The 10,514-nt window shown below is 37.8% G+C and overlaps 1 protein-coding gene across 1 annotated transcript; it reads left to right on the forward strand.

The window, feature by feature from the left end:
* Positions 1–497: 497 nt before the first annotated feature.
* LOC104467844 (FYVE, RhoGEF and PH domain-containing protein 6-like) lies at positions 498–10,024 on the forward strand (the record flags this gene model as incomplete). The annotated part of the gene is made up of 7 exons (XM_010081783.1): positions 498–600; positions 1,117–1,263; positions 2,099–2,201; positions 4,089–4,216; positions 4,957–5,085; positions 7,468–7,616; positions 9,988–10,024. Coding segments are annotated over 7 exons (796 nt in total), but the record flags the coding sequence as incomplete, so codon positions are not given.
* Positions 10,025–10,514: the final 490 nt, after the last annotated feature.

The raw sequence follows: 10,514 nt of genomic DNA on the forward strand, positions 1-10,514 counted from the left end.
CCCAAACCATTCCGTGATTCTATGAAACTGCATCTGAGACAGAATGAAGGGGGGAAAAAAAAGTCTTACTGAAATTTCAGAGTCCTCCCAAGAGGGCTAACCCATGCCTTTGTTGTGGGAGCACCATTTACGCCAGTGCTACTCAAGCTATTCAAGGGTCCAGGGAGAAGAGAGAAGCAATGACATGCAAGCCTTGAAACAATCACAGGGTATTTTGGAAGGAGGAAAGTGAAGGAGGCAATCCCCATTGTAATAACAGACATAGAAATCTTTTTTGTATTAATAAACAAATAACTGACACCATTCAGACAGTTAAAGAAATAATGCCAGTTTCAGTAGGAAGTGGAGATGGTCTATGAAACTGAAATTGCAAGAGAGCTCAGTCCATGTGTAATAAAGCTAATGGAATTCTAATCAACACTTGCTTCTTAGTTTTAATATTAATAATAATAAATTGATGTTTTTTGGTTTTGTTTTGTTTTTTTTTGCTGCAACAGTTCTGCTACAGAAAGAGATGAGTGGTTAGAAGCTATCTCCAAGTCAATTGAAGAATATACAAAAAAGAGAATCACGTTTAATCCTAGCAAAAGTCTTGAAGAGGTATATCACACCATTATTGTTGGTTTGTTTTCTTTCTGAAGTTAAAGTTTCTTTGCAGGTGTTTAGAGAAACAAGAGGCATTCCATGATGAGTAACAAAACATGCTGGTAAATAAGTGAACAGATGATAGAACAGAATGATATTTCATAATGTTATCTACTTGATACATTTAAAATTATATTCTTCCAAAAAACCTAAACTAGCTTTCACAAATTCTCTCAGCAGTCTTGCAAACAGAAAGATAAAATGAAAAGATTTTAAAATACAGCAGCTATTGATAAAAGCAAGCTGGTAAAGCTTGGTAGTCACACAGCCTTTTTGAACTAATTAATTGCAGCTCTGTCTTCAGGTTTGCATTATAATGGTCACTGATGAAATAGTAGATAACATTTAAGATCATGACAATTTCTCAGAGAAGGCTTTCCAACATAATTAGAGTTAACCTGTAATCACTGATAAATATTAATCTTATTTCTCATCACTGACAGTAATGGTATTCTGCCTATGTTCTCTCAGGCAGATCCAGAGAAACAGGAAGAAGACAGTCCGCTGGGATCAAAGGCTCCAATCTGGATCCCTGATACTAGAGCCACTATGTGTATGATCTGTACAAGTGAATTCACATTGACATGGAGAAGGCATCACTGCAGGGCATGTGGAAAGGTTGGCAATTTTGTGATTACCATTATCCATTAGTCATTCAGCTTCCTTGTGTTACAAATACAGATGGAGCCTCATTGCACCACGATGACTCTTTTAAGGGAACACTGTACTATGACACAATTATATGGATTAAAAGCAACATGTTGGGTTAGTGGTCTGGGTTTTTTTGAGTAAGGTGTGAAGACAGATGGCTGTTCAACCTTTTAACCTGTTGTATGTTTCCTATTTTGCATTTTGGAGTACTATTTGTAGTTGTCTTCTGCATATGCAATTACATAGTACAAATGAAGAATGCTACCTGAAATGACAAATATATTCCTCGCTAATTTTCATAAGATAAGTAATGATTTTGTTTTTAGGTTAGTACCAAACTTATTTTATATTTAACACTTATGAAAGGTATATCTAATAATTTTTATTTTTCTTATTTTAATCAAGTGAGAATACAGAATTCAATGCAGTTGAGACATCTGTGTTGTGGAGAAATTGTCAAGAGAGCAATTACTATTTTTAGTTATTTCTTTATAAGCTTATGATTTAAACAGTTCAGTAACACAGTAGGCTTATTCTGCTTTTCATGGATTGTTGATGTTGGTTTATCGACTTGTGTAATTCAGTGATTTTCTTCTACTTAAATTTTTATCATTTAGAGGAGGAGGAAAGATGTTGAACATAAGGACGTAAGGAAAAGCCAAGATCTTAAACCATTTTTAGTGTAAAATAGCACCTATTTCAGGTTCTCTTATGGGATTGGCAGTACTGCGGTGAATGTCTTTGAGCATTTGGTGATTTACAGGTGCACATCATGTACAATAATGCTTTTATCTGTTTGCAGATTGTCTGCCAAGCTTGTTCATCAAATAAACATGGTTTAGACTATATGAAAAACCAGCCAGCAAGAGTATGTGATCATTGCTTCAGGGAGCTACAGAAACAAGGTAAAGAAAATCTACTCATACTGTATGTCTTATTTTTATGGCCCTTATTAACATGGTATGTTTGTGCCTCATCTTTACTACTGAGTTCAAGTGCCTAATTTTCCTAGTGCCTGAAAAGTGATAGGCATCTGAGGTTGTAAGAGCCCAAACAAGTCTCTGTGGAGTAAGCCAGGAAGTGAATTTGCAATACATGGGCTCTTCCTTCCAGAAACATGCACATTTGCCCAACAATAATGATATACATGTAGCTTACGCTGCTTTCTTTTTGAGATAACTAGTGTTATGTTGCTTTCATTAATCACAGGGTACAAGTGTACATTAAAGTCCTTGCAGCTTATGACCTCCCAGTGGGTTCACGTGTACTTTCACTCTCTGTAACATGTATGCCTGTAACTTTCATTTTTGCCAGCTAAGCTGCTGAGATCTGGGGCTCTATAAAGACACAGGCCTTCATCCTAGTGAAGCTGAGTCTTTTCAGTCTCAAGGATCAGCTCATCTGGAATTCAAGCAGCTGGCAAATCTGCACCTTGGTTCTGAGGGCAAACTCCGAACCGTTGCCTACTGCACACTGGCAAGGTGGATGTCAGTGTAAAACACCACAGCTGGAGCTATTAGCATTGAAACACCTTCAGAGAATGTGGTACTACTGATGCATGGTGGTAATAACACTTGCTTAGAGAGGAGGTTCAGGGTCAGTTTCTGTCTCATCCTGAGGGAACTCAAATCTGTCTCTTTGAAGGAGCTTTGTATCATTATGCAGAAACCAATGCAAAATCAACGGGGGCACCCCCCAGTGAAATAGGAATCCAGTTCCTTCTCACCAGACTTGCTCTGAATTCTGTCCAAAGACTCTACTATAAAATACACAAATAAGCCATAAGCAGAGACTGAAACAGTTTGCTGCTCTTCCCTCTGGCAGAGTCTCTAGTTTGACCGAAGCTCTCTAGGGTACTGGGAAATCTGTGATGCCCCAGTGAAATAATCAAGCTATGGCTTCTAGCATGCTGGGGGTGGTATTTGTCATGGGGATGTGGAAAGCAGCCTTGAGAACCCTTGGAAGTGGTGGTGGGAGCCTGCGATGATGGGGAAGGCAAAATGTCTGGACTAACTGCAGGTGTCTGCGTTGGGCACTAGAGGCTGCTGTGCTGCAGGCAATTGCAGGTGCTTGTAGCTGGGAAGAGAGCTGCAGAGAGGTGCAGTACAGCTGGCAATCCAATTACTCTCCTGCTCTGCTCGTTATTTCAGAGCCTCACTATGTGCAGGGACAACTCTAGAAGTAGACTTAATGGAGCTACTCATTCCAGGCTGGGCTGTAAAATAGTTGTAGGTGTTGCTAGAACAGGGGGTTTTGAAGGAGTGAAGTGTTGCAGAAGTCTTCCAAGAGACATGAAAGAACTGCCTGCAGCAGTGGAGAAAGACAGCACGTCTTCTGGAGATGGGAATCTCCAGAAGTGTGTGTGTGATGGCATGATGCTGAAAGAGGAGCCTGACAGCATCCATACTGAAAAAAGCTGAGAGGATAACAGATGTATAGAATTGAAGGACAGAGTTAGGGAACAGAGGTAAAGCACTGGCTGAACTGCAGAGGACAGCTCTAAAAATTTTTGATGTGTTTTTTAAGACTTAATTTTCACCCTGCTTATGGGCAAAGGCAGTTCAACATCAATAAAACAGACTTTGAAAGCAAACAAGACCAATCCATTTAGTTTTAAATTTGTTGTGGTTTTTTTTCAGTCTGATTTGCAATATGGGGGATTCTAACACATGGTGTTGATAATACTGAAAAGTTAATTCAACACTGAATTTAATGTGAAAAAGTCCAAGAATCATTGCCTGTGTTTAGTCACCTGTGACATGAAAGCAATGTATTCATCCTATGCATTTTAGATAACCAGTGCACTCCTAAGAGCGGATCTCCAGTCAACCATAAATCTCCATCAAGTGCCTTGTCCACAGTATTACATAGTATTCCTTCTGGAAGAAAGCAGAAAAAAATACCTGCAGCCCTCAAAGAAGTAAGTGCTTTATTGGTCAAAAGTAATGCCTTGTTGGTATTATATCATTCATATTAATAATGAAAAAAATAATTCCATATTTTAGATATCTTCTCTAGAATCAACAATTGCAATTCTCCTGTAACAGTGGTTTGGGCCTTAGTTTATGTAGGCAGGGACCTGAACTATGAAGCAGTGTATAAACTGCGTAAACACCTGTGAGACTGTGATTCGGAGAGATAGTAGGAATCGTAATTTCTTTCTTGCTTCCCTGTGATTCAAGGAATTGTGATTTACCTCTGCACCAACAGTCAGTGAAAAGACCCCTACACCAACTCAGCTCTTGACTTATGATTAGGAAAGGTAGAGCTAAACTCTGCCTACCTATGCTGGAGGTCTTTGGAATGGGAGGAAGTAATTTTCCTTCTTGTATAGGAATATGTGTTCTCCAGCTGTACATGGTCCTCAGTGTTTCAGCCCTCTCTTGTCCTGTTGCATCCAATTTAAGTTCCAAGCCTTAGTGACTGCAGAAACCTCTCTTCCAGACCAGATAGATGGTGGCAGACAGAACTGCTGTTCTTTCAGCCATCTGAGTTAATTAGCAACATTACCTTGAGATCAGGTACAAATTTGAGGTTTTGACAGGACAGGGCTCTGGAGATCTGGTTTTTTTTTAAAAAAAAAAAAGTGCCACAAAAACCTGGAGAGATGCGTATGTATTCTTGGGGCTTGGTGGTGGTGGTTGTTTTTTTTCTCTTCAGGTTTCAGCAAATACAGAAGACTCTACAATGAGTGGCTACCTACACAGATCTAAGGGCAGTAAGAAACCATGGAAACACCTATGGTTTGTTATAAAAAATAAGGTGCTATACACATATGCTGCTAGTGAGGTAAGAGACTAAATATAAGAAATCAAATATCCAATACTAATACTGTCTTTATAACGAAGTTGTTTATTTTTATGATTTAGAAACAAGCTATAAAATTATATCATCTTACGGTAATTGATCTGATTGCAATGTAGTATTTTGAAAAGGCCCAGTGAGCTTGGTACCATAATACGCTGATATAGCTATGCTGCTTCTGATTCCAGACCTAGCTTTGAGTACCTCTGCACTGCACATCATTGCACAGTTGTAGGTAGGTTCTGAGTCAGTTGAATACATGGGGGTCTGTTTGGATGCGTCACACAGGACTAGTGGCAAAAATCAACACTATAAATGCATCTTGAAGTATCTTGTTCTGCAGTTCCATAAGGTATTTTGAATGCTTGGAAAATGAGCAAACTAAATCTCTTTACTTCTCCTCAAACTGTCATTTTCAGCCTGGAGATATTTAACATACAGTGCTGCAGTAGAAAAAAAAGAAGTGCATCTTATCTAATGGCATTTGCTTTTTTATTTAGAATGTGTAGTCCTATTACAGTGTGGAATAATCTCTAACCAATATATATAAACTCTGCATATCCCAGCATGTGCTGAGGATGTAGTTTGATTGCATTTTGTAATGTTTTGCAACATACAGGGATAAATTGTAGCACTGGAAGAGCTTGAGTTTCGCTTTTTTGCATTGTATGTTGTAGTTTGCTAATAGCTTTCAAGAACAAAATATCCAAAGCATCTGTTTAAAGGTATTGTTATCCCTCATTTTCTTTCAAAATGTAAGGCCCAATCTGTCCAGACCATGTAAAGAATTACCCTTCTTCACCCTCACGCTATCCAGTTATTTCCTGGTTTGTGCTCAGATTTGTTCCCGAGTTGTTCCTGCTGCAGTGGCAACCTTTATTTTAGAACTTCTGAATTATGCCCAGAACCTGTGATGTTATTTCCACCACAGCATTGGCAATACTAAAAAAACAAGTAGTTCTAAAAATATATTAAATTATTATGTACAAAACAATTACTTGTGCAAAGATTTGAAAAATACTTTAGAGCATTGTGTCTCTTCTGGCAGTTGCAAAGGAGACTTTGGCAACTGAAACGAAAGGTACATTAGTCTGTGACAGTCCCCTTATTTTTTTTTCTTGGCTTCCTCTGAGATATCCAGAATAGCTTCCAGAGTAGCTTCAGTTTGCAGCTTGCAATCACAAAATTAACTCTTTCCTATTTTCTTTAAACTAAGGAATATCTGTCCTTATTTTTCACCTTGATGAGCCATTGCAAGAGATATTGTTTAGAGAATCTCAAGGGAAGGTCCAGTGTGGTCTTAGCCAGGAAACCCCACTTAAGCTGCTTATATTAGTTCCAAGTGATACAAAGATCAGTGGTAAAAAGACCACTTATTAGTTGTACGAAGACCTAAGATAGTAAAACAGATTGCTAAGCCTTACTTGACTTTTCCAATATCAGGAGATGCTGCTTTCACAGGATACTCGTTTCAATGTAGAGGCAATTGCCAAAGTCTTCACCTGATGTGTCGGTGTTTATGTACATTCTTTGTTTTTTTTTTTTTTTCTGTCCAGAAGCATTGCAGGACCCTGCCTAGTTACAAAACACTGTTTTGGAATTTGCACGGGATGAAAATACTTTTTTTTTTTTCCTCCAAAAATGCTGTGCATTGTATTCATTAATTAAAATACAAGAGTATAAAAAAAGGAAGTAATTGAGATGAATGAGGAAGGAAACAGGTTGCCTTTTAGTCAGTTTTTGAAATTAAATTAAGAGAAGGTAAAAAGGTACAGTTTGTCTTGCTGCTCTTACCTAGCCAACCACTTGTGAACACTCCACAACTTTTTTTCTCTATCCTGTTAATTCCAGCAACAGAAAGCAAAATAAGTTTAGCTATCAGAAGCATTTAGTGTGACTCCACTGCTTGAGAACATAGGTTACGTCCATAGCTCCTTCTTTTAGATACTCAGTGCAGCTAACAGCATTCCATATCACTTTTAAACTTACTACTAAGGTTGTTGGAGAGAGCACTGGGCTAGATGGACCTTGAGTCTACTGACAGGTGGTAGTCAATCTTTTGATCTAAGAAGTCCTTACTAGGCAGAATGATGAGACTATACAGTGAAAGACAAGGTACGTGTTATCAGGGAAATAAAAAGAGGAAGAGCAATGTTGAAGTCTATGAGGTTTTGTTATTTCCTGTCCCCTGATTCATGCATGGTGACTATAAAAAGCAGCATTTTGTGCATGACTATTTGTAACAACTTGTTTGTTGTATAATCTGTTCCAATGGTATGGTGCATGAGTAAAGTCTAAATGCAGTCCTTAGTATGTCTTACAAGCTCTAATTTTGCCTTGTTTGCTTTTTTTTCCTCTGTGAAATAGGATGTGGCAGCATTAGAGAGCCAGCCTTTACTTGGATTCACAGTCAGTGAAGTAAAAGATGAAAACTCAGAGTCTAGAGTGTTCCATTTACTGCACAAAAACACTTTATTTTACATATTCAAAGCAGATGATCCCCATTCAGCTCAAAAGTAAGAAACTATTTGAATTAATGTGTTACTTTTTTCGAGAAAATGTTTCAGAAGTCATGAATGTTAATATCCACAGATGAAGCATGTATACAAAAGATGCACATTATATAATATGTAAATAAGACTTTAATTACTAATTCCTGGTTTCATTAGGACTTTTGAGGTGCTTTAAATAAAAAAGCAGACTGTCCTCTGCAAAAGAATGTAGGAGAATAGAAAAATCTAAGATAAAATAAGAAATCTTTCTTTTTCCTAGCCCATTCCTTTATACCTGTTCTGCTCAGCTGAAAAATTGAATGTTGCCTTTGGAGAAATCCAGAAAATATAAGAATTAACTGATGTGTTCTTTTTATAATTTCCAGCTCTAAATTTTAGTTATTTTAGTTATTGAAGAATAAAGCAAACACTAAAAAGCAAGGGACAGAAGCTTGAAGTGTGTGTGGAGATGTGCCTGAGCACATAGGCATGCTTAATGTGTTCAGACCACAAGTCTGAATTCAAAGCACACTCACACAAGCTGCTTCTTTTCAAGTCCTGCTGATGTGTTTGAGTTTGGAGACATACTTACCAATTTATATATTGTGTGTGTTTTACATAAAATAACCTAGAAGCTTGGTCATTAATCAGTAGAAAACATATGATATATGAATCATGGAGTAAACTAGAAATGAGCATGGCAGCAATACATTTAAGTTATCTTGCCTATATGCCTAGCTTATCTGACTGGTTTCACTGCAGTTTTCCCAAGTGAATTTTACATTAGTAAAACAGATTTCATGCACTGACTAGTCCATTATTAATACTTAAGCCTTCAAATGGCTGCAGGTATAGTTTTGTGCAAATAGGGATATTCTAAGAAACAAAGTACCCAGGACAACTGAAAATTCTGAACAGCTGAGAACGTGCTTAGTGACACTTCTCTACACACAAATTCTGCAAGTCTTAATGTGATTTCTGGGGGTATTTTGTCTTGCAGATGCACACAAATGTTTCCTTGTTAATTAAGATGTTTCCACTGTGTCCTCATTTGTGATATATTAAAAAAACACCCTAAAAAAATACAAGGCATTGCATGGCCTTGCTTTCCTATTCAGACAGTGGCTTTTGTCATCAGTAGGAAAACTTGAAATTGGACATACTCTTTTACTGAGGCTAGGAATAACATTAAGTACCTCAATTGCAAAATTTCTCCAAGTATTTAATATCCTCAGGAGATTTATGCTGAACCTCCAGAATAAATGCTGCTTTGATAGCTTTAAAAGAAAAATACAAAGAACATGCTGTTGGCCTGTTTTCATCAGTGGACACTGTTTTTTCCTGTTAGGGCCAAAGACATACCTGATGTATTTGTGTAAGTACAGATGTTTACTTTTTTGATGAGCTTTGAAATTTGTCAGTCCAGTACTATGTTCAGTGCTTAAGCTGTTTATGAATTTGCTCTATTTGTATTCCATTTAATTACTTTAATGAATATATGGCAGTGGAAAATAGAGTGAGCTCTGAAAAGTATGGAATAGAAGTTTGAGTTGTGTGTGCAGATGGGCACAAGCACTTACACGTGCTGAATATGTTCATACCAAAAGCTTAAATTCAAAGAACACGCACACAGTTACCAAGTTAAGTATGCAGGGCAAGGAAGACCCAATGTCTGTTAAAATTATCTGCATATCAACTTCGAATTTCCAGTTTGAGACACCTGGGATCAGCTGTTTGGGACTTACCGCCCTTTACAGATACTTGTATTTTCACAGTTATAATGTGCAGGATATCTGTTAATGTGTGACTCAGTAGTAGCACATTTTGTGTGTGTGAATAGAGGGAAGTTGTCATCGTGCAAAGGCACCATTCCTGCACCCCAGCTCATGTGCCCTGTGGCTTCCTCCCTCAGCCCCACTAGTCCTTCACTAACACCCTTGTATCAGCTGCAAAAGCCAAGGGTGTGGATTATGCAGATGGCTGCCTCAGTTCTAGTACCCTCCTGATTCATCCCAGATCATGTTTGCAGTGAAATAAGAGAAGGGAGTATTTGTTTTTTTAAAAGGTATGCAATCATGTTGTTAAAGTTGGCAGAACCTTGGTGTATCCTACATTTTGAGCATTTGATTCCCCAGCTTGACTTGTTCTTTATGCATGTAACTTCAGTATGGAAGAGGTACAGAAAAAAGTTTGTCTGGCCTTGTACTGATACCTAATGCGTCTCTGGCAAGCTTTGTATGTTTGGACTCATCCGATAGATTTCTGGCATTTGCAGTAACAGGCCAACTGGTAATGGAAGTATGATGTTACTTCTTGTGTGAATCTGTAGCTAGTCACAGCAGTGTGATTTATACTTTTACCAGCAACTTCCTAACAGTGTTCAATTTTCTAATAGGTGGATAGAAGCTTTTCAGGAAGGCACCATATTATAGCAGTGTCAGCATCGTGTCTGCAAGTTCAAAGGAAAATGTTCAAGGATGGTGGTAAAACAGAGTACAGCAGCTGTTCAAAGAGACAGAATCCTGCCGTCTCAACCTACACAAAACTGTATATTTGTCAGGATTAGGAGTTGTTGCATTTTTAGTGTAAGGTAATATTTTTTTTAAAGAATCATGTGTATTTCTGTGTTGATACAAAATGTGTTATTTATTAAATTCCAATGTTTACTTTAATGGTCAGAATTATTTGTGAGGTCTGCAATGAGGTCCAATGTGCCCATGTCTTCATAATGGCAGTTGGTTGGTCAACGTATTCCTAAAGTTTGTGCTTTTTTTTAAAAAACAAAACACAAAACAAAACTGTTGCAGTTGTACAGTTCCACATGATTTGTGTATAGGTCTTGAGTTGCTGATGCTCACTTTGCAATTTAACAAGACCAGAATAGGAATTTCAAAGGTTTGGGATCTTTCTTGGCTATGTAAA

The sequence above is a fragment of the Pterocles gutturalis genome, unplaced genomic scaffold (assembly GCF_000699245.1).
Source record: "Pterocles gutturalis isolate BGI_N339 unplaced genomic scaffold, ASM69924v1 Scaffold51279, whole genome shotgun sequence".
Classification (NCBI taxonomy): domain Eukaryota; kingdom Metazoa; phylum Chordata; class Aves; order Pterocliformes; family Pteroclidae; genus Pterocles; species Pterocles gutturalis.